We start from the raw sequence: 23,937 nt of genomic DNA on the forward strand, positions 1-23,937 counted from the left end.
CTTTACTCCACCACAGGGTCCGATCCAAACGACGAGCTACAGGACACCCCTACCAGCACACCTGCAAAGAGGGCCAAGACCAACGGCCAGAGACCCTCCACCTCAGCTGCACGCATCAAGACACGGCAGCAGCACAAATCAGGTGGCAGCACAGAGGAGGGAACATCAACAGGCACCCCAGCAGCCAGCATGCCCACAACACCACCACCACAGGTCCCCCCAATGGATGCCACAGAAGGCACTGCCTCTGGTGGCAGCAGCACCATAGGTGACACCCCATTGAGGGCAGCATGCTCGGACACAGAAAACGGGGATGCCGAAGTCAGATCCATCCATGACCTGTCCCAATCCCCCTGTCTGTCCCATCCCGTACAACATGAGGATACCACGCAGGGGCACCCACAAGACGACGACTGGCCATCCCCCACAAGCCCTGTGGCAAGGCAACATGAGGACAACAGCCCCTCTGTGACACCCCCGCAAATGGCCATGGCCCAGCAGAGGCAACAGTCCCTCGACCAGTTGATCGAACAACAGCAGCAACTGGCCACACTCCTCAAGGACCATGCCGATGAATGTGGGGGCACTAAGGCAGACATAGAAACATCAACTGAGACACTTAGGGCAGAAATGGAGAGAGGTACAGAGACGCTAAGGGCACAAATTGAGAGAAGCACCGAGAGCCTGAGGGGGGAACTGCATGCGACGTCCAAAGACGTATGTGCCGAACTTGCCGCAGTGCGCCGTGTGCTCACTGAGCTCTCGCAAACCCTTAGGGACATGCATGGACGTGAGCAGGCAGACACATCATCCGTTGCAAGTTCCGTCCAGGGCAGCCCCCAACGTAGATCTGGAAGGAACCTGCGCTCCACAGGCAGGGGTGCCCCTGATACCCGCAGAGGGGGCTTGCAATAGCGACAGCCCACTGACAATGAGCATCTTTGGACACTGGTGTTCGGGGGGGAGGTAGGAGGGTGGAGGGGGTGTGTTGGGCTCACTTGGGTGGCGGGTCGATAGGGTGTTCAACATGACATCACATATGCCATAAAAAGTGCACGATAAACCAATGAGATGTGTGGACATTGATCTTTGTGTACTAGGCCATCATAGGCGTACAGTCCATATTGTGCATGTCCCAGACACACGCAGTGCCACGAGTCCCGTGTCCATGTATCAGCCACCAGGCGTGAGTGCTAGAAGCATACATCAATGAGATGCTGACGAATGTCACGGGCCTCCGGTGCCTCGCAGACTCCATGAGGTGCTGCCACATCCCCACCCTCATCATGACCATCATCAGGTGCTTGCAGTTCTGCGTCAGGGGGCATGGGCACATTTCTACGTACGCACATGTTGTGGAGCATGGCACATGCCATGACCATCTTTGCAACCTTCTCATGGCGGTACAGGAGTGCCCCGCCAGACCTGCTGAGGCAGCGGAAACGGCCCTTCAGTAGGCCGAATGCCTGTTCTATGTCTACACGGGTACGTGAGTGGGCATGGTTGTAGTCCTCCTCATGCTGGTCCCGTGGGTTCCGGACTGGTGTGAGGAGCCATCTCTTCAGTGGATATCCAGCATCACCTGTATGTGGACGAGAAACGTATGATGTGGAATGCCATTGATACGTACGCACACCCCCCCCCTTCCTGCCAGGTCATTGCCAATTCACATACCCCACATCATCATGCATGTAATGAGACTCACCGAGTAGCCAGGATCTGTTCCCTGCGTGTCGCTCCATGTAGCGTGGTATTGTAGAGTTCCTCAAGACCATAGAATCATGGGTTGATCCAGGGAATCGGGCACAACAATGTGTAATGATCCTGTTGGAGTCACACACCATTTGTACATTCAGGGAATGAAATTGTTTTCGGTTGCGGTACTGGGCCTCCATGGCATGTGGGACGACCAATTCAACATGGGTGCAGTCGATGGCACCAATGCAACCCGGTATGCCGGCAAGTGCATGGAATCCCACTTTTGTGTTGGTAATTTCCTGCTCCGAGCGTGGTAGAGAGATGTAGTCGTCTGCGTGCTGCAGGAGGGCATCGAGCACTTGCAATAGTGTCCGTGAGAACAGTGGCTGAGAAATGCCATGCAACTGTCCGACTGTGTGCTGGTAGGTGCCTGTGGCCAGGAAGTGTAGTACAGACACCACCTTCAGTAGGGGTGGGATGGCGGTTGGGCTATCTATCATGCTGACAAGGTCAGCCTGTGTCATGTCCACAATGGCGGCTATGGTGTCCCGGTCCAGACGGTAGAGGGTGTGGATCTGCTCATCAGTGAGGTTGAACGGATGTGCTCGGAGGCGTGGTATTGCAGGCTGCCTGCGTGGTGGTAGTGGCTGTGCTGGTGGGCCTTGCTGGCCCTGCCTTGGCCTCCTCCTCCTCCTGCGTCTCCTCCGTGCGGCTGGTTGTAGTTGGTGTTCGTCTTCTTCTTGGAGTCGGAGCACTTGCAGTGCTATCAGGTCCCCCAGGGCCAACATCGCGAGTCCTGCCGGTAGCATTTCGGTGTGGTTGTGGGAGGAGACTGGCTGTGCAATTTATGTGTTTCCAGGCTGTATGGCCTCCACCTGTGGTGATTAATTCCACCTGTGCAAACTGCTCTCCCCTTTGGCCGAGCACGTCCCGCGCACAACGCTGCAATTCGGGGAATGGTATCTTGCTATTGCAATCATGTATTTGTACCCGATGGCCGTGTAAGATTGGTTGATATGTTCATTCTGCTGTGGTCCCATTGTTTCCCATACTATCTGTGCAGTCGCGAACAGACTTGTGAAGGGTCAGTGGAACGTAGTACTCGAGTAACGGTGGGCCCTCATGCATCACTGTACCGAGTTGCAACGACGGGCGGGGCGTCCCATTTGTGGGTGAAGGCAGTTGCCATTTTCACACACAGCCGCACTCGATGGAATAATTAGTGATTTCAAACGGCCACAGATGCCTTTTCGACGTGATGTTGCAAATGAGGAATTCGAAGGGCGGCGCTTTCGGTTTCCAGCTAGCGGCGAGGAGATGCCCACAGGTCTGACTGCAAATGTAACGTTCTATTGTTCAATGTCCTTGAGACAGGGCCCATGGCGAGGGAGCAATGATTGATATGAATAGTTTGGGATGCGCAATAGCTACGTGGGCGATGAGGCCGGCCGTTCCCAAATACATGTTACTTCACAACACTGGAATTACGGGCTGGGGCACTGTGGATTTAGCAGGCTGCATAACGCACAGACTCAATGGATGTTTCTAATGTTATGTGAGTAATTATTCAGGCGTTTTGATCCCGGGATGAGGGAATGATGAATGGATGCATGGGCAGGTGATTTGATACAGAGTTTGCCATGTACAGGGCTTCTTGGGATCTATCCGCCTCCCCTACGCTATGTGATGCAGGGCTGCCATAGTGGGACCATCGTCTATCTGGCCTTGTTGAGCCCTCCCTGTCTCGAGGCGCCCTCAGACACTTGTGTCCATGCACGTTAACATTCCCATCTGATGGATTCTGTTTTGACAGACGCATGCACAGGTACACTCGTTTGTGATGGTGTTTGCACCTCGATATAGATGGTTATGAGTCGCAAGTGGTTTTGGGGTGGTGATGATCCTTTTGAGTGGGCTAGCATGCATATGGCTGTGGATTTCGTGTGATCATTGAAGTGAGTTGTTCGAATGTAGTTCTGATGGCCATTCTGTTCTTGTTCTTTTCTTTTGGTTGACAGGTATCTCCTCCCCTTTTGCCACTGCCATCTGTATGCCACTCCTGCAGATGGATTTTACTCCCGACACCTGCTGCTTCGTGTTAATCAGTGGAGCAGCATTACGATCTTATGGGACGATCGCCAATGGCCCACATGCCCTTACGCAGTACTGGTGGCTCGGAGCAACATTTCGGCCTTTCAGCTGGACTAGTGCCTCCCCATTGGGTCGGCCCTGCGGTTCTGTGCGCTTCCATGTTGCCTTTTCGTACGTGAATGTGGCTCTGTGTACCATGGGGGAACAGGGCGACACACAGGTAGTGGCTGGTCATTTCTTGCGGATGCAGCCCACAATGGTGATTAGTGTTTTGGAGTTCATGGCCTGATGGCTGTATGGGCTTGGTGACTTTGATGTGCATAAAATTTCTATTCTGATTTGGCCCGTGTAGCGTTTTTCTTTGCAAGTGATGTGGCATATGCCTATTTGGGGGGCGATGTATTGTGAGGAGATCTGCATTGGGTTCCAGCTTCGGGGTTTAGTTGCGTGGTACTGTGCTGGGCGCGTTTGCCTACGAAGCCCAGTGAGGTCAGGGATGGGGGCTGCCAATATGACTGTTTGAATGTTGTCATGCTCAGGGGCGGGGGATTGGGTTTTGTGTAACAGATGCCGGTCAGCCAGGTGGACTGGTGGAATGATGTGATTTTCGGAATATTGCTGGTCACAGGTGCCTGTGTTTGCATGCGTTTCTTGGTGGGGGACTGTGGTCATGTCCATTGGGATGGCTTCTGTATTCGTGCCATCTGTGCCCTGCAGCTCCCATTGGCCCCTCTTGTGTTTCTTTTGTTCGTTGCCATGCATGGGTGACTTGTACATTTCAATGGTTGCATTGTGACTTCATTGCACCTACGGGGAGTTGTACTTTGTGGGCAGGGAGCGGTGTACAGGCACTCAGTGGGGCCGTTTACGGTTGATTCGCGATGCCGTACTTCTCGCCATGGCGGAATGGTACATTACGCCATGCCTGATGGCGTTAGGTACATGTCCGCTAGGGTCGGAATTGGCGTACCCTTGCGCCATGGTGGTGTTTGCGGTTTGGCATGGCGCGCGCGAGGGTGCTTGGTGCAGTTAGCGTTGGCGTTCACTACGGTGTCGCTAATGGCTTCGTACTTTGCGGTGACGGGTCATAGTCGCACCGAGCGCTATTCGATGGCGGTATTGCATTTCCGCCATCGTTTTCCCCTTTCCGCCAGGGTCGTAATGAGGGCCAGTGTGTTGGGTGGCAGATATGGAGCTGAGAACAGTTCTGTTGAGGGAATTCTGCAGGTGTGTGATGTGCATCCTGCTTCCGCTGAATCGTAAAAACACTGCCATTATGGGTAGACAAGAGGAGGCTGGCAACTCAGTGGACTGGCATCATAGTTATGGGGAGTCTGATTTGGTGTTAAACTGATGATCATTGCTGTAATGACCCTAACAGGAGGATTTCTTCTGTTACCCTTTGCTACACTGGGCAGGATATCCATGGGTTTGTGTTGGATTCATTTGCTCTCTCGATTGGTTATTCTGTTGTGTGCTGCAAAAAAGGACTTCTGGCTCCCATTGCAGCATTGGCTGGATTTATCCTGGGAAACAGGGGTGGGATTATTTAGGGTCCAGGAGAAGTCAGTGAGGCAGTATTCTGGAAACCTTTGCCGTCTTGACATGATTGTCTGAAGGAAGAGCAAGCGAGGCTGTTGCCGAAAGGATAATGATGATTGCTGGGAATCTGGAACCACCAGGCCTATGTGATAGTGCTGTGATGATTTGGGGAAATGCTCATATTTGGCTGTCGTCTGATTTGAACAGTGGTCCAGACACAAAGTGAATGGATATGCCTAGAGTAAGGGTAAGGATAGTTGAAGTGTAGGTCTACAGCGTGGTTAGGGAAAGGTTCAAACAGAGTTCTTGTGCCCCATCTACTAGCCAGCTGAATCGTTGAGCAAATGCAGGCCCATTGTTGTGATTAGAGTAGGTCAATGCCCTTCCATGACATAGATAGTGATAGCCAGGTCTGTTAGTTTAGGGCTGATTGAGGTTGATTGTTGCTGCTATGAAATATAGAGAAGAATATGATGGCATACTCTAGTTGGATCTTTCATGTCCCAGGTGTGGATGTCTGGAGTGTACAACAGGAGGTTGATAATTAATTTGCCTTTTCCGGAGCAACAGAACCTATGTATGACTAGTGTTTCAGGGTTCTGTTATGTTATGTTAAATGTATTTGTAAAGCGCATGACCAGCCAAGGGCAACCTGGTGCCAGCTCCAGCAAAGGCAAAACAAGGAAGGCGAGAACAGGTGAGTATTGAGAAGAAGTAGTAATTCCGCGTAGCACAAGGGAGAGAATTCTGCAGCCTACCTGCGGCAATGGAGAAAGATCAACCGGCAATACGTACATACTTAAAGCGGGGAATCAGTACCAAGCAAGCATTGGCAGAACGGAGCATCAGGGCAGGCACATATGGGCAAAGCCTGACCTGAAGGGAATCAACTCCAGCGCCATGCAAAGCACGATGAACCAGGCAAAGAGCCTTGAAGTGAATTTGTTTGACCACAGGAAGCCAATATAGGTTCCGAAGAACAGGGGAAATATGCAGGTGCCTCGGTGTAGAAGTGGCAGCTCTAGCCACAGAATTTCAATAGGCAGGCTGAGCCGAAAGCAAAGAATTACAATAATCTAAGCATGACAAAATTAAAGAGGTGACCACGGGTGCCCGGAACTGAAGAGGATGGAAAGGAAGTACCTTACAAAGGATAGCCTGTTGAAAGTAGCCCTTTTGGCTAATTGCAGTAATCTGAGGCTGAGCTGACAAAAAGGCAGATATTTCCACACCTAGATCCTTCACCATAGAGACAGGAGAAGGGACAGGACCAAGAGATGAGGACCAAATGAAGGGAGTCCATAAGGCAGATGCAGAAGGGGAGCCCACCACCAGCACCTCGGTTTTGTCACCATTTGATTGTAACCAGTTCTTATGCATCTATACTCCCACGACCTCCAGGCAGCCCCTAAGCCTAGCCGCTGTCTCAGACAAAGAGATGTCACAGCGAACTAAGATTTGGGTATCGTCAGCATAGGAGTAACAAGGAAAGCTGGCGAGAGGATGAGTTTGGTGAAAGGCTGGATATAGATGTTAAACAGTACTGGGGACAAGACTGACCCCTGAGGAACACTGCAGGTAAGGGCAGTAGGGAAAGAACAAAAAGGAGTGAGGGAAAGAGATTGAGAGTACGCAGAGAGGAAAGATGTCAACCGTGCCATGACGGCTCCTAAAAGCACCGGCATCCGCAAGGCGATCCAGCAGGACCGCGTGATCGATCGTAAAAAAGGTGGTGGAAAGATCGAGCAAAATAAGATGCCATCACACCACCCTGATCATGCAACCCAGCGAGAACATCTACAACAGAGGCCAGCACACTCTCAGTGCTGCGACCCGGTCGGAAACCAGACTGGGAGGGATTCAAAAAGGAAGTACCCTCCAAGAAGGAACTGAGCTGCAGGTAAACCAAAGATTCCAAAAGCTTCATCAAAAATGGCAGGAGTGATATGGGATGAACATTAGCAGGAACTGTGGGGTCACGCAAGGGCTTCTTCAACAGAGGAATAACCAACACATGTTTAAGAACAACAGGAATGAGACCGGTGAGAAACAAGTAATTACTTGCTTCAGTAAGCAGTGGGTATAACCGGTGGATAATAGTCTTCAGAAATAACAGGAGGATGGAGTCAATCGGAGATGCCGATTTAAGTCTGTTTGTGGCAGCAGAAACATCCTCGGGAGTAAATAATGGGAAGGAGGACCAAGACTCCTGACTCGTAGCAATGGAAACCTTGTTCTGAGTTTCCATCAGCATGGGACCTGAGGAACAGATGTCACTCCGAATCTTGACAATTTTGTCAATTAAGTAATTTGACAATGAGTCAAAGATTGAGGAGGTGGCCATGACCTCAGCAGAGACAGATGAAAGGGAGCGCACAACCTTGAAGAGTTCTCCAGGCTGATTCAATGATCACTGATCACAAAGTAAATAGGTTTAGCCTCACAAATAGCTTTATGATAGGTAGACGAGATAAGACACCAAGCAGTTTTGGCCAAGGGGCAGTAGGCCATACGCCATTTGCATCCAGCTGTTCTGCGCTGCACCCGGAGAGCATGCAGATGATCAGTGAACCAAGGTTCTGACAGCCGGGCCCTAGGTTTAGGTTTTTTGAAAGGGGCCAGATGGGCATCCAGTGAGGAAAAAGCCTGCCAGAAAACATGCAGATCGAGTAGCGGGTGGTCAGAACAATAGGATTTCACCTCAGCGGAGATTGTATCTGGATAAAGAAGACGCAAGTAACAACGGGAGGCAGAACAAGGTTTACGCCTAGAAGAAACTGGTTGGACTTCACAAGTAAAAGGTATAATGAAGTAGTCAGGCCACAAAACAGGATAGACAAAGTACAGGTCTTGGAGGCAAAATAACATCAAGAGTATTACCAAACTGATGAGTTGGGCCAGTGACCAGCAGCACCAAGGCAAGATCACTCATAGCTATAGTAAATCTATGAGCTCGGATTTCCAAGGAATCATTGATTCTAAAGTTCCCAACTATACGGAGGTTGGTAAAACGGAGCTGCAAGTCAGCCGCTAGCTCTGAAACAGAATCACAAAAACGAGTTACTTCCAGGGGGACGATATACAGCCAAACTATAAATAGACTGTGTAGGTGACGACACAAAGTGAGCATGCATGGCCTCAATGTAATGTTGTGCGTCAAAGGAATTAAGGTTCCAGTAAAACGGGAACTAAATATAATAGCAGCTCCACCTCCTGGATGGGTAGCGGCGCGGTCCTAATGTAACAAAAAACAATGAAACTAAAATATAGTAAAACAACATGACCATCACAAGCAGGAACATTTGGGAGAAGGGGACACACGCAACACTGCCCAAGCAAGTAAAATAGATTAAAATGTCAAGCGCAAGGCAGATGAAACTCCGCAGTAAAGCCAACCATAAACCCTTTTACAAGAGAGTGAAGAAGCAGAGCAGGTGGTTCAACTTGAATTTCTTTGCTGTACATTTTGTTGTGGCAAATTGTCAATTGATCGTTTTGAAGGTTGTTGAACCAACTCTAGTGAGCCGCGTGTTGGGAGGTGAGAAGAGAACATGGGTAAGAAAGGAAGAAAAGGGCAAGGCATGGTTCTGGGTATGGCAGCTGTAGAGAGACCACAAAATAATGGGGCAGGGGTGTTGCCTAGGGAAGGGAAAGCACAATGAGAGGGGAGTAGGATGCATAGCATGTGACGTGTGACAGTGTGACAGTATCAGTATTGAGATTGCTGGGCGTAAACGGCCAGGTGTGTTGGATTGAACATTTGCTTACTACTGGGAGGTGGGCAGTTATGCATCAGGGGGAGGGAGTTATGACTACTATTATTGTTAAATTATTTAGCAAAGGGAAGCACTTTCCAATAGTAGGTGGAAGAACAAAGTGAGGGAAGCAGAGAGACAAGGGAGAGGGGAGCCGAGCAATCTGGCAGAAAGAGATCTACAAGCAAACAGGGGTTGAAACAGATCACCCAGTCTCAGGTGGGGTGGGGTGGGGAGTGGAGTGATTGTGGACCTAGGTGTTAAGGAGTTAGAAAGTCTTGCTGTATATGGAGTGTTCCAGGGGACGACAAGCAAGGGTCTTGACAGGTTTCCCTGAGCGAGTCCACTTAACGCAACACTGCAAATCTGGTGTGAAAGAAGGAGGCTGATGGCATGTTCAGTCTGGCTACAAGGGGCCTATTGTTGATCCTTGCAGTGGAATCTACATCACATGTGGTCCTCTAGATCCAACATATTCAGCGGTAAAACACAGCACTAGCTGAACTCCTCCCTTCCGGAATTCTCTACTGCTCTGTTCTGAAGGGCCTAAAAACTCACTACTTTAATGCAGCTGGCATCTCATAATCAGAAATTTCCAGACGCCTTATTCCCTCTTCTTCTGAAGTTCAGACACATTGTTTTCCTTCTCGTCACTTCAGACAGTCAGATGCCAGAGGGTTCAGACCATGGGTTCCCCGCCTCAAGGCTTCGCAATCTTAATGCATCACAACAATTGGATCCCTCAAGGTGGATGTAGTTCTCACCCAGCACAGACTGAACCTGAGAGTCGCTTCATCGCCATCTTGGACTCTTTCTGTTTACGCCCCAGCCCACCACTTTGGGAGTAACTAGTCTGGGTCTCATTATATTGTGATTACAAGTGAGTAGACTCAAAACAGGCCATCTGAAGACCTGATGTAATCCCTTTACAAGTACCACAGATTAAGGGACTAATTCAAGGTAATGGGGAATCCCGCTCTGGGGTGTAACAGAACATTTACTGACTCAGAGCCAGTATTCCTTCACTGGGGTGTGGTAGAACAGTTACTGCATCAGGGCGAGAACTCCTGCCCCAGGGTTTAATAGAACCGTTACTGCATCTGAGCGAGTACTTAAGAACCAAGGTGTAACAGAACTGTTACTTCATCAGAACAAGTACTCCTGTGCCAGGGTGTAATTGAACTGGTGTTGCATCAGATCGAGTACTCTTGCAACGGGGCGGGTGGGTATGATAGAACTGTTACTGCATCAGAGTGAGCTCCTGCACTGAGGTGTAATTGAACTGTTGCTGCGTCAGAGCATGTACTCCTATACTGAGGTACAATAGAACTGTTGCTACATCAAAGCAATTACCCCTACACTGGGGTTTCACGGAACAGTTACTGCCTCAGAGTGAGTACTACTGCAGCAGGGTTTAATCAAACTGTCACTGCATCAGAGCTAGTACTCTGGAACCAGGGTACAATAGAACTGTAATTGCATCAGAGCAGGTACTCCCGCACTGGAGTGCAACAGAACTGCTGTTGCATCAGCACAAGTACTCCTACACTGTGCTTTAATAGACTTGTTACTTCATCAGAGTGAGTACACCTGCGCCATGCTGTAATAGAACTGTTACTGAATTAGATTGAGTACTCCTCCACCGGGGTGTGACAGAAAAGTTACGGCATCCAAAACTACTCCTACACTGAAGTGTATTCGATATATGACTGCATCCAAGCAAGTACTCCTGCGCCAGGGTGTATAGGAACTATCACAACCTTTGGGAGACACTGGGGTATTTGCTAAGGCAGCAGGTGTGTTATCCCTGGTATTGTGACATGAAAATACTAAAATAAACCCTTCTCTGCCAGTACATGTGCAATCTTGAGTTCTGACACTTAGATTTCCATTCAGCAAGTAGATTTATTCTTATTCAGAATATTAGCACCAATTATCATGTCTAGGGAAATTCAACAAAAACTGAGAAATACATGTTATAAACAAAACATAATACATATCACACTTGACACAATACCACAATTAAAACCATCACTACAGTACAATAACCACAAAGTGAAAAATGCCAAAAAGGTGCTCCTGTGCCTGTCAACATATACCTATTTACACTTCAACCTTCAAGTGAAACATCAAATCACCCGCTTTGCAACCACAACTTCTTCCTATAACTAAAATGGTCCTGCTGCATGGAACCTCTCTGTTATTATATGAGGGGACACTTCTGCATATCTTTACACTTTGAGGGATCCCTTAGCCAGTAATCACAATTTTTAGTCATTTGTGTCGTACAATATTTAGACCTTCTTAAGGGTTGGTTACTTTCTTTATTGGTTGCAAGAACAGTAACTATATACAAATGCAAGTTCATTCATTGTCATGAGAGTTCATTTGTGTTTGTGTGGTCTCAAGGGTCTCTGTTATCTGGAGAGGTCCTACTCTCTACTCTCATCAGGAAGAGTGCCAGGAGCGGCTTGCTGCTCTGTTGCTCGGCCCGCTCTGCTGACTTCCTGTCGGTTGCGTGCTTCACGTGAAGCAGGTCTTGCGAGAACTCGGCGCTGCAATGTCTCGTGAGTGCACTCTACATACCTCCCTTTGGTGAGCACAGAACGAGTTTATTCCATTACATAATCATTATACTTCACCAATCTTCTCCTATCTCTCCTGGGTAGGTTCTCCTTTTCTCCATCGTCTGCTGGCATATTGGGTTCTTGTGGACTTGAGTGAGGCTGCTCAAGATCCATCTAGGACTCCATCAGGGGCAACGTACATGGGTCTGGATCAGGTTCCCTTGCTGTAGCCTGGTCGGGGTCTTCCCGTGTGCATGTCCCTTGTCTTGCTTTCTCTTGTAGCTGATGTCTTTCAAACATTGCCACTTGTTCTATGTTCCATTTGCAATCATCTTGGGTGCCGACAGGGTTGGTTGCTCTTTGCACAACCTTGATCGGTCGACTGAACTTGGACCCAGTCATTTGGTCTTTGTGCGGCATCCGGATTTTGACCCAATCGCCTTCTCTGACACCTAGACTTTGGGTTGCTCTACTTTGGTCACTCCATTTCTTCATCTGTATCTTTCTGGTCTTTATCCTCCACACTACCTCCTGCAAAACCACTTCTTCATCCTCCCTCACACATGACAACCATGGAGGTCTTCTTCCCCTTAGCATATGGAACGGTGACACTTGGGTGATACCATTGGGGGTCAAGCGATGGGCTGCTATGGCTTCCTTAACTGTCTTAAATGGGTCCATGCCGGGTGCCGTGGCCAGTTGTATTGCCCCTTTGATAAACCTGTTAGCTCTTTCCACCAGTCCATTGGCCTGGGGGTGATACAGCACTGCTTTGATCTGCCTTATGTTGTTCCTTTTCATGAAGGTCTCAATTTCTTGGGAGTCCAGTTGAACACCATTGTGGGTAACAATGGGCCTCATTACGAGATTGGCGGTAACCCGCTGGTGCTACTGGAGCGTTGCGACCAACCTTGTAACACTGTTTCTGCTGCCTGATTTCCCAGTACCACCGGAACATACAAGTCCCGGCGGACCAGGATGTCAGGCGGCGGGAACTGTAAGTCCCCATTCCTGTGGAGTTCCATAGGACTCCATGGGAATGGGGACACAGAAGCACTGGCACCATTGCTACCAGTGCCAAGTGCTTCCGTGAAAACCATGCCTGCAGGGGTTGGTGCTCTCAGAAGTTCAGACCTGCCAGGAGTACAGGACGCTGCTAGCATTCTCATAGTTTGGTGGTCCAGAAAGGGTGTCGTATGTTGCTACCAGCACCCTTATTTTTGGACTGCCAGACTGGAGTCCTTTCCTCAGAAACACAGTTGTTAACACTCCAATCACAGTTACAGTGGTGATGTTCGATACACAGTTGGCTTCCACCCTCTTTGATAAATGATCGATTATGACCACTCCACATCGATGGACTGGGGCCATTGCGTCCAGGGGGCCAATAAAATCCAAACCTAAATATTGCCACTCCTCTTCCAGGACTTCTGTGGGCCTTAGTGGTGCCTATCTTGTCTTTAACCTTTTGTCACTGTTTAGGCATTCGTGACATCTACCGATCATCATGTGTATGTCCTGATCCATGGCAGGCTACCAATATGCTTCTTGCACCCAACACTGTGTCATGGTGCTTCCCAATTGCCCAGAAAGGGCCCTACATAGGATGATCTTTCTCATGCCCACTGGCAGTATCACTTGGTTGCCCTTGAGTAATTGTTAATGAAAGACATCAGCTACAAGAAAAAGCAAGACAAGGGACATGCACACGGGAAGACCCTGACCAGGCTACAGCAGGGGAACCTGATCCAGACCCATGTACGGTGCCCCTGATAGAGTCCTAGATGGATCTTGAGCAGCCTCACTCAAGTCCACAAGAAACCAATATGCCAGCAGACGATGGAGAAAAGGAGAACCGACCCAGGAGAGATAGGAGAAGATCGGTGAAGCATAATGATTATGTAATGGAATAAACTCGTTCTGGGCTCACCAAAGGGAGGTATGTAGAGTGCACTCACGAAACATTGCAGCCCCGAGTTCTCGCAAGACACGCTTCTGCCTCGAAAATGTCTTCAGCCACTTTCCAATATGGCCTTATGCCCTTTGTGGTGGCCCTTTCCTCTGGCCAGCCCCTCCTAACCCATTCAGTGAACCTCACCATTGTGGGGTCTTTGCTGGTTTCTTCATTCCAATGACCCTCACTCATTTCTAGAAATTCTTTGCTCTTCAAATCCTGGATAGAGGCCACTACTCACTCGTCCTCGAGAAATGTGATAGCCTTCTCTCTGTTCCCTGGTAGTCTGGACATACAGTCCGCCTGGGCATTTTTCCACCCAGCGATATGCTCGATTTCATATGTATACTCATGTCATTTCGCTGCAATGCAAGCTAGTCAAGGTGTGGATATTTTCATTCCTCCCGGGATTAGCATATGGATCAGTGGTTTTTGATCCGTGACTAGCTTGAATTTGGTGCCCGATATGTATGTTCTGAAATATTCTACCTTGCACACACAGGATAACATCTCTTTTTCCACAGTCAAGTTATTTTCTCTGCAGTGGACAATGCCTTGGATGCAAATGCCACTATGTGTTCTGTATCTCCTTTCTTTTGGGTCAGCACAGCTCCTAAGCCAAACGCAGTGGCATCGGTGGTGATGACTGTATCCCATGCAGGATTGAATGGATGCAAGCATGGAGCTCTCACAAGCCTTCCCTTTATGGATTCAAATGCCATTTTCTACTCTTGCGACCATGCAAACTCAGCTCCTTTCTTGAGCAATTCTCTCAGCACCTCAGTGACTTCTGAGAAGTTGGGGGTGAACTTTGCGTAATATTCGGCAAGCCCTTGGAATGTTCTTAATTCTTCCTTGTTTACGGGTGCAGGGGCTTTTACAATGGCTTGTAACAAGTTCTTCTCGGGACTGATTCCCTGACTGGATATCTTGTACCCTAGGTATTCCACTTCCTTGGCTCTCGGTACACATTTGTCATATCTCAACTTCACACCTGCATCTTGTAACTTTGTGAGGACTTTTCTCAGTACTGCGTCGTGTGTCCGGTCTTCTTCAGCATATGCTAAGCTATCGTCTTGAAATACAATACAATTCCCACGTCTTGTAGCAATGAGTCCATCATCCACTGGAATGCAGAGGCTGCAGATGATAACCCAAATGGGATCCTTGTGAACTGATGTGTGCCGAACGGGGTGATGAACTCTGTGAGGGGCCTTGATTCTATGTACAAGTATATTTGGTGGTAGGCGTCCCTCATGTCCAGCTTGGAAAATACTTTGGCTTCCTTCATCATTTATGTCAGTTTGTTTATTCTGGGGAGGGAGTAGCTGTCTGTAATAACATCCAAATTTAGACTATGAAGATCTATGCATACCATCAAATCATTTGAATTCTGTTTTTTAATTAACACTACTGGACTCAACCACTCAGACAACTACACTTCTTCAATGGTGCCCTGCTTCACTATCTTTTCCAGTTTCAGCTTCAACACGTTGCTTGCCATCGCTGGCACTGGACGTACTTTGTGCTTTACGGGGACTGCATTGGTTTTGACCATTATCTTGTGCACATAGTTCTTGATTGTACCAGGCCCTTCTGCGAACAACTTGGGGAAATTTTCTTTCGACACTGGCACTCCTCCTGCATTTACCACCATTACTTGGTCCTCCTTACTGGGCTCTAGTTTGATTTTAGGTTTGGCTTGCCCGTCCCATCCCTGGACCGCTGGACGTTCCTTTGCCAAATAAACTCTGGTCCTGGTTTCTCTCCCACTTGCTTGTAGTGGCTTTAACACATTCTCACTGTGAACAAAATGATATAACACCAGACCAATTTTAGCCTCCTCAACATATACATTGCATGCTGTGAATGAAAGGTGCCCTCTATGCACTTACTTCATGTGTTCTTAATATCTCCTACTTCGATCTCCATTGTTCACAGTGTTTTCCCTTAGGTATTGTATGCACCTGAAACAAACCAAGTGCAATCCATTAACCTGCTTGGTCACCCAATCGTCTCAACTTCATTGTATCATTTAGTTTGCCTCTTTTTCTTTATTCGTTAGGTTCTTGGCCCTTGCTACTTACTTGTTTCCTTGTGCGACAACAGCATTCAGTTTAAAGCCAGTCTCTGCTCGCTGCATAGTGAGTGTTAATCACGTATCGGTTCGCGTATCTTATTCAAATACTCCCGCCCTTGAAACGCCATGGACAACTATGAACGCCCCACACACTGTGTTTCGCCACTGTGTTCACAAAACCACGCACCACGTCTCTGCATGGCACGTGACTTTGAATCTTGACTCCCAGCGCCCTTGCTAAAAGCCAGTGCATCTATCATGTATAAGGGAAAACGCTCTGACCAATGGAGAAGATCGAAGTAGGAGATATTAAGAATGCATGATTTAAGTGCATGGAGGGCACCTTTCATGCATACTAGGTAATGTATATGTTGAGAAGGCTAATATTGATCTGGTGTTATATCATTTTGTCCACAGTGAGAGTTTGTTAAAGCCGTTACAAGCAAGTGGTGAACAACAAAGTCAATTGTTCGCCGAACAATACAGCCCATTCTGTTAGGCAACTTTAGGAATTGTTTGTGTTCAGATGGTAGAAACAACTGAGGGTGAAGAGTGTGAAACCCTTAAAGCTGCAGTGCAAAATAGGACCCATTATCAAGGGTAAAAGAATGTGACGTCATGTAAGGCGCAGTAGTAGCATGCAAAAACAAAAGTAGTTTCTTTCAAGCAATCGACTAAAAATTGTGATTACTGGCTAGGGGATTGCTTAAAGTGTAAGGATACACAAGTGACCCCTGAGGAAGTTCCATGATTTAATCAAAGTGTAAGGAGCGAAACATGTAGGGCAGTGCGTAGTCCAGAAGAATTGCGGGTGATTTGATGTTTCACCCGAAGGTTGAGTGTAAATTAGTCTATGTTTACAGGCATAGGAGCACTTTATTGGCATTTTTCACTTTGTGGTTCTTGTACTGTAGTGATGGTTTTAATTGTGATATTGTGTTAAGTGTGATATGTATTATGTTTTGGTTTTAACATGTATTTCTGTGTTTTATGTTGAATTTCCCTAGACATGAGAATTAGAGCTAATATTCTGAATAAGAATAAAAAGACTTGCTAAATTGAAATGTAAGCGTCTGAACTCAAGATTGCACAGAGAGGTTATTTTTGTATTTTTTGTATTTTCATGTAATGGAGCTGTTGCTGCATCAGACCGAGTACTCCTGCACCGGGTTTAATAGAACAGTTACTGCATCAGAGCAAGTACCCTTGCACTAGAACTGGCCCTGAAGTATTCCTGCATCGGGCTTTAATGGATTTATTACTGTATCAAAGCGAGTGCTCCTGCACCAGGGTTTAATAGAACTGTTACTGCATCAGAACCAGGAATACTGCACTTAGGTGCATTAGAACTGTTAATGCAATAGCGCTGTTACTCCTGCGCAAGTGCGTAACAGAACGTTTCCTGCATCGCAGTGAGTATTACTGCATTGGGGTGCAATAGGACTTGTACTGCATCAGCGCTAGTTCTCCTTCACAAGGGGCTACAAGACATGCAAATTAATATAAATAATAACCTGTATTGACCTCAACGTGCCAGGTCTTGACCACTCCATTCCCTTACCTTCTGTTAACAACTGTTACCTTTATACACCGTCTCTGCGTGACTCTTGGCAGTCACCATTATCTACTTTGACAGGAGGCACAAAGTATTGAGACTCCCGGCAAATAAACCACCAAAACTTACAGTATTGCCCGAGCACACTCTCGATCCCCTTATGCATGTAGAATTACACGGTGCACTAACTTGCAATTCTCCAAATTTGCCCTGGTACCCAATTATCGCAGAACTATAAGGCAAACGCCTCTTTCCTTTGCAGAACCATGGTCCACCTGACTGGACTGTCATGCACCCATACTGCCAGAACAAGCCATCCCTGCTGCACCCAGCCCTCTTTGTTTGAGTAGCATCTATATTCCCAGATATATATATATATATAACACACTTAATACCCAGAGATTTCTAAGCACAGATGTGGGGATCGAACCTGTGTTGCCCCACGCCATCTTGCCTCCAAGTCGAGCGTGTTGCCCCTGAGCAATCCTCCTTTCCCATCTGTTTATCTGCCCTTCACTCATTTTCTTTCTTCCAACAGACTAAGTTCTGGATACCCCTGACAGGGTCACAGTATGCCACTCCATGGATGAACCTAGGCGCTCTGATACTATTAAGATGGTGATTTGGCACTGAATAAAATGACACATATCATACCATTTACTGCTCAGCACAAGTATACCCGCACTGGGATGGAATAGGCCCGTTACTGCATCCGTGCAAGTATACCCGCACTGGGATGGAATAGGCCTGTTTATTTATTTTTTTTACATTTGTAGAGCGCACTACAGCCCCAAGGCATTGAGGCGCTTTTTACATAAAAGTGCACGTAGGCAGGATTACGATTAGGACATGCGGTTACTTGGTTACATCATATGTGCTAGGTTACAAAGTACAGTTGGGAACATGGTTGGTTTCAATAGAGTACAGAGTGAGAGTGAGGATTTAACAGTTCAGACAAATAGCCTGGTTTTGATGGCTTCGTTACTGCATCTGCGCAAGTATGCCCGCACTGGGATGGAATAGGCCCGTTACTGCATCCGCGCAAGTATACCCGCACTGGGATGGAATAGGCCCGTTACTGCATCTGCGCAAGTATACCCGCACTGGGATGGAATAGGCCCGTTACTGCATCCGCGCAAGTATACCCGCACTGGGATGGAATAGGCCCGTCACCGTATGGGAGCGAGTACTCCCGCGCTTGGGTATTCTGGCGCAGAACCTTTTACACAGCAGGAATTAGATGTCAGCCGGGTCTGACGGGGGCAGACTAGCCACGAAACAGGTCGCACATAGGCCAGTAGCATCACAGGCTACAGGGCTGGTCACTTGAGGATTTCCGTTGACCTCCATGCGTTTGGTCGCCTCCACAACACCCTCCTCTCTTAATCCAAGAGCTGCCACAACAGAGCCAAAACAATTCAAAAAAGACATGATCATAACTAAAAGAGCCGGTAGGACCGTCCTGCTGGCTATCAGCGTCAACATAGGGCTGGCCACTAGTCAGCCACATTCACACAGCTCATGTGTAGCTTCAGGTCAGTACTTCGTTCTGTACTTGCGGCAGGCTTCCTTGCTTCCACCGGGTAGATAACATGTTCAAGCCCAGGAAAGGCCAAATAGTCTTTTTCTTTGTGGGTAATAGAGTTTATTAACTCTGATGCTTTGAAGCACAGTAAGATGCACTAGATACGTTTATCAGTTACGCTTATTCTTACCATGTCCTGTGCACACTGCCATTATATCCCGGTTCAGAGCAAAGTTCATTACCTGCTGGCACAGCCATGTTAGTAGAGGGTTTAGAGGGCTTATTTTTTGTGGCAGCGAGCGTAGTGGCGTTCAAGGTGGGGCATGGAGGGTGCTATTTTCAACAAGTATTGGCAATACCAACAGTTTGTGCTTATGTGTAGGCACAGGAAAGGCACTTGCCAAGACCTGGCATTATGATATTAACTGGCCATTGATGGTAGCAGGTGCACAATGGTGAGCGTAACTGGGCAGGTAACAGCAGTGCCTGGCAAATGCCTAATACTTATACGCGAGCCAAAACTGTTGGCTTTGGCAATTCTTGTTTTTAACAGGACTTCAGTGAAGGACACACATAGTGCTTCTAAATCGATTGGCAAAAGGCAGACCTGATTTAGGCATTTTTATTTCGCCAGTAGCAGGTTTACAGCTCCAATTAAGTGATTAACTCTCAGAAGACTATTCAGAAAAAACACTGGCAGGCACTTTGAGTGCAAAGCTTGGTGGTAAGACTTGATCTTGATTGAAGCGAACTGAAAGAGTTCCCGTTAGGTGGTGCTTTGGGATGGCGGGGGGGGGGGGGTGGGAAGTGGGTGGGAATAGCTATAGGGATTAGCATGACCATGGGCAGAACATGGGTGGGCAAATAGCCAAACAACCCCTTCAAGCTTTGTGTCCCTTCTCATATGCCATTTATCCCTAGCTGTACCCAGATGCCATCGTTTTGGAAAATCCCCTAATAGTCCCAACTAGACATGTTGAACTGGGCTGGAGTTCCATACTGCCTGGGCTGCTGGCGGCCTCCCAGTCTGCCCAGGTTACAAATCGGAGTGATGATGCTGACTGGGAAGGCGGGAGGTGTGGCCGGGGGGAGGGGTGATGCAGGTGTGTGGAGATGTCATTAAGAAATGCCTATTGCCCTTATACAATTCAAAATACTACATAGAATATACTCTCCAAGAGTGGCACTTTACCGATAGGGGAAAACTACGGACCCACATTGTCTACGTTGTAAAAGGAAGGGGAAACTTTTTTCACATATTGTGGGATTGTGGTGGTATTGAACAATATTGGGAGCAGTACTGTGACGAACTCACATGAGTGCTGGGGAAGACGATACACAGAGACCCAAAACTGATGTTACTTGGGGTGGTGGAGGAGGGAGAACTGTCCAGATACGAGAAACTGTTATTATCAGCGACCACAGCATTGATCAAAAGGAACATTGCAAAACTGTGGGGCTCTAAAACGACTCCACAATATGAACAATGGGTCACGGACGTGAATATTTGTATTGCAATGGAACAAAGATTGTACATGGCTAGGGGATGCTCGAGGAAAGCGGACAAGGTTTGGAATAGGTGGGAAGAGGCGCAGTGACCATTTTAATTCACGCCAAGCATGGGAAAATGTATGACGTGTAGACGGATATCTGATAAACATATTGCAGAGAAAAGAAAGGACATCTTAGGATCCCAACTTCCTTTGTTTGAGTGTACACAGTTTGAATGATCATGTTAGGTCATATGTTTACTTAATTGATGTAATGTCTATAGTAAAATAAAACAATAAAATATGTTATTAAAAAAAAAGAAATGCCTAGTGCCACCTGGCGTCAGAGCGTCTTACTTTCTTGCAGAGAAATCTCTGAGCTGAACCCTCCCGAAATGAACCACTCAACATTGCAGTACGCAGCATGGGGCCCGCAGGGGAGCCAGCTGGTAAGTGGACATTGTTTGACTTCAGCGTGTGAACGTTTCTCCTGACTCAGTATAAACTATCTCTCAGTTCAGTGTGTGTGTGTGTGTAATCGGGGTGGAGTGGGGGGGGTTGGTGGGGGAGGGTGGTTGGTTGATATTGTCGCACGGAATCCACACAGCAAAGGAAACTGCCTACAACCTAAGTGCATGACACCTGTGGATGCCGCACTTCTCATGGATGCACATACAAGTTAAATGTTAAATGTTAAAGGTATTTATACCGCACACCGTCACCAACGGAATTGGTCCCCAGGCGCTCAGGCGGATCTGCAAACAAGAATGCGGGTTAGGTTAGTCAGGTGAAGAGGGAGTAGGAAAGTGAGAGAAGTGGTGTGCTGTTGGCGGCTTCAGTTCAGTTTTCACTGTGCGCTGAGCTTTGGTGTGAGTATCGGACCGATGCGAGAACTTATGTGCTGTTGGTGCGGTTTATGTGTTGTTTCTTTGTTGTTGCAGTGTTGTGAAGTACGTGCAGTTTGCTGAGCAAGAAGATGGTTGTGTGGATTTTCGGGTCAATTAGGTATGCAGAGATTTGAGCTTAGGGTTAGTGGCTTATATATCCTAGTCCTTACAGATCTTGTTCTATGTATCCAGTTGTCCGTCTAATTGTTATGAGCGGTGGCGTCGCGCGTTCCTGGCTGTGTTGTATTTGAACTTAGTGTAATGGGACGGGGCGTGTCTAGTCCCCCCTCTGGTATTGGTGCTGTAAATTAGCAGTCACCTGCTACCTTGCTGTCTATTTCATTCTGTGGTCTATTGGCGCTAGTGTGTAATTTGGTGTCCTAGGGTGCTACTGATAAATCGTCCTTGACCTTCCGTCCCGATCTAGCTGTGTTTAATCCATAGTTTTGTCCTATCATATCTATCTCTCAGTTGGTAAGTTGGTATACCTTTGATTGTCTTCCTTAGATTCTGTTTATAGATGATAGCTTAGGGGATATGGGATTGGTTTCTTCACTCATCCTCGTTTCAGCTGTGTATATGCCCCTGAAGGTGTTCTTCTAGTTATGTAGTGAAGAGCCAGTATTTGAGGAGTTTTCTGAATAGTAGGTGATTTCTTGTGTTAAGTATGTTCTTTGGGAAATCGTTCCAAGTTTTTGGTGCGAGGTGAGAGAAAGAAGATCCTCCGAAATGTTCTTTTGTTGTAGGGCTTCGGTTCCAAGCGGATGTCGCTGCTTGATCTGAGCGTCATTGTTGGGTGATGTAGGCTCTCAGGAACTCTGTGCCTTGGTTGTGGATTGCTCTGCGCCTGATGCACATTGATTTGAACTTGATTCATTGTTTTATTGGTAGCCAATGTAGTGTTTTCAGCGCTGGTGTCATGTGTTTTTCTTCAGGGTAATTTGAGGAGCAGTCTAGCCGCTGCATTTTGTATGCATTGTAGTTTTTTTAAACTTCTTTCAGGCAAACCCAGATACAGGCTATTGCCGTAGTCTACTCTGGACATGACGAGAGCATTGACGATAAATGTTTTGTTGGCGAACAAGAGGAATGGTAGGATCCTTTTTACCGCTTGCAGGAGAAAGAAGCATTTCTTGATTAGAGCGTTTTCTTGTGGCTCTAGAGTAAGTTTGTTATCCATCAAGACTCCAAGGTTTTTTCCAGTCGAGCATAGGGCTGGGGTTGGACCGAGTTACCTTGGCCAAGGGATGTAGTTGGTTGTTTTTTGTGATGTCAATATTTCTGTTTTGCCTGGGTTGAGTTTGAGATGGTTCGAGTTCATCCAGTTGTATATTTCATGGAGGCAGTTCTCTAATGTTGTGCTTGCTTCTTAAAAGTCTTGTATTTTGAAGACTATTTGTGTATCATCAGCATAGTTGTAGCAGGTGAGGCCGTTTCTTTTGATGATCTTGATTAATTGAGACAGTTAGACGTTGAATAATAACGGGGAGAAGGATGATCCTTGTGGTACTCCGCATGAGGATTCTCTTGGATTGTATTTGAAAGGTTTCATCCATATGGTCTCTGTTCTGTTAGTTAAGAAGGTTTTAATCCAAAGTAGGGAGCGGTCGGTGATTCCAAGTTCTTCCAATCTCATGATGAGGATGTTGTGGTTAACTGTGTCGAATGCCGCAGGGAGGCCTAGAAGTATCAAAGCAGTACTGTTGTCTGAGTCTGCGTTTGCTTTTAGGTCGTCCTGTATTGAAAGGAGTGCTGATTCCATTCCTCTCATTGGTCTGAAACCTTCTTGTGGCTTGTCTGGTAAATGGTGCTCTTCTACAAATTATTGGGTTATTCTGTACATGTACGTTTCGAGCAGCTTAGGTGGATATGGGATGTTGGAGATGAGTCTGTAATTGGAGAGGTCCTCTACATTTCCTGCTGTATCTTTGAGTAGCAGCCTGATGTATGCTGATTTGAAGGATTGTGGCTCTTTCCCTGTTGAGATTGAAAGGTTGAAGACATTCCTATGGTATTGCAAGTGCATGGGAAAGGAAAATGGGGGAAAAGTGCAAGGAAGGGGGGGAGTGGAAAGTGCAAAGCAGAGGAGAGAAAGCATAAATAAATATTAAATAGAATAGATAATAAATAAGGGCTTTAAACTATGGTAGTGCAGCCAGCAAGCGGCAGGTGAAAGTTAGTCAGACAGGTATATCTGATAAGTGCAGAAGAAACATGGGAGGGGGACTGTATGGGTACAGATACAGAACCCTAGTGCAGATGGCCTGGAGGCAGTGCAGGAGGGTGGCAGGGTGAGCAGGTACCTGGGCCCGAAAGAAGAGAGGGTGGCCAGGTGCACAATGCCATGAGAAGAAACAGATCAACAGGGGAGAAGGGGGGCAAAGGCAGAGGTAAAGAGGAAGGTCTTGAGAAGTTTCCGGAACCGAAGATGTTTTTCCTCAAGTTTCAAGGTGGCCGGGAGGCTGTTCCAAAGGGAGGCACCAGCCGAAGACAGGGATCTACCCCCAGCTCGTTTTTTTGCAAAACGACTAACCCTGAGGGAGTTAGAAGTAGAGGAGTGAAGGGCTCGAGAGGGGAGGTATTTATGGAGGGATGGTTGAAGGTATTTTGGACCCCGGCCCCAGAAAGCCTTGTGGACAATGCAGAGGGTTTTAAATGTAATCCTTGCATCCACTGGGAGCCAATGAAGGGATTTCAAGGCTGGAGAGATACAATTCCAGGGCTTGAGGCCAAGGACAAGTCTCGCAGTCCTGTTCTGGATTAGTTGTAGAGGGCGGAGAGTGGAGGCAGGTA

General features: G+C 47.5%; 1 protein-coding gene across 1 annotated transcript in view; it reads left to right on the forward strand.

The window, feature by feature from the left end:
- Positions 1 to 23,937, forward strand: part of LOC138582434 (inactive dipeptidyl peptidase 10-like) — a 755,097-nt gene that overhangs the window by 571,305 nt on the left and 159,855 nt on the right. The window contains exon 7 of the mRNA XM_069653734.1: positions 20,625 to 20,706. Within this exon, the coding sequence (XP_069509835.1) occupies positions 20,625 to 20,706 (82 nt within the window). The remainder of the gene's footprint in view (positions 1 to 20,624; positions 20,707 to 23,937) is intronic.

The sequence above is a fragment of the Ambystoma mexicanum genome, chromosome 3q, assembly GCF_040938575.1.
Source record: "Ambystoma mexicanum isolate Mex_15411 chromosome 3q, UKY_AmexF1_1, whole genome shotgun sequence".
NCBI classification, from domain to species: domain Eukaryota; kingdom Metazoa; phylum Chordata; class Amphibia; order Caudata; family Ambystomatidae; genus Ambystoma; species Ambystoma mexicanum.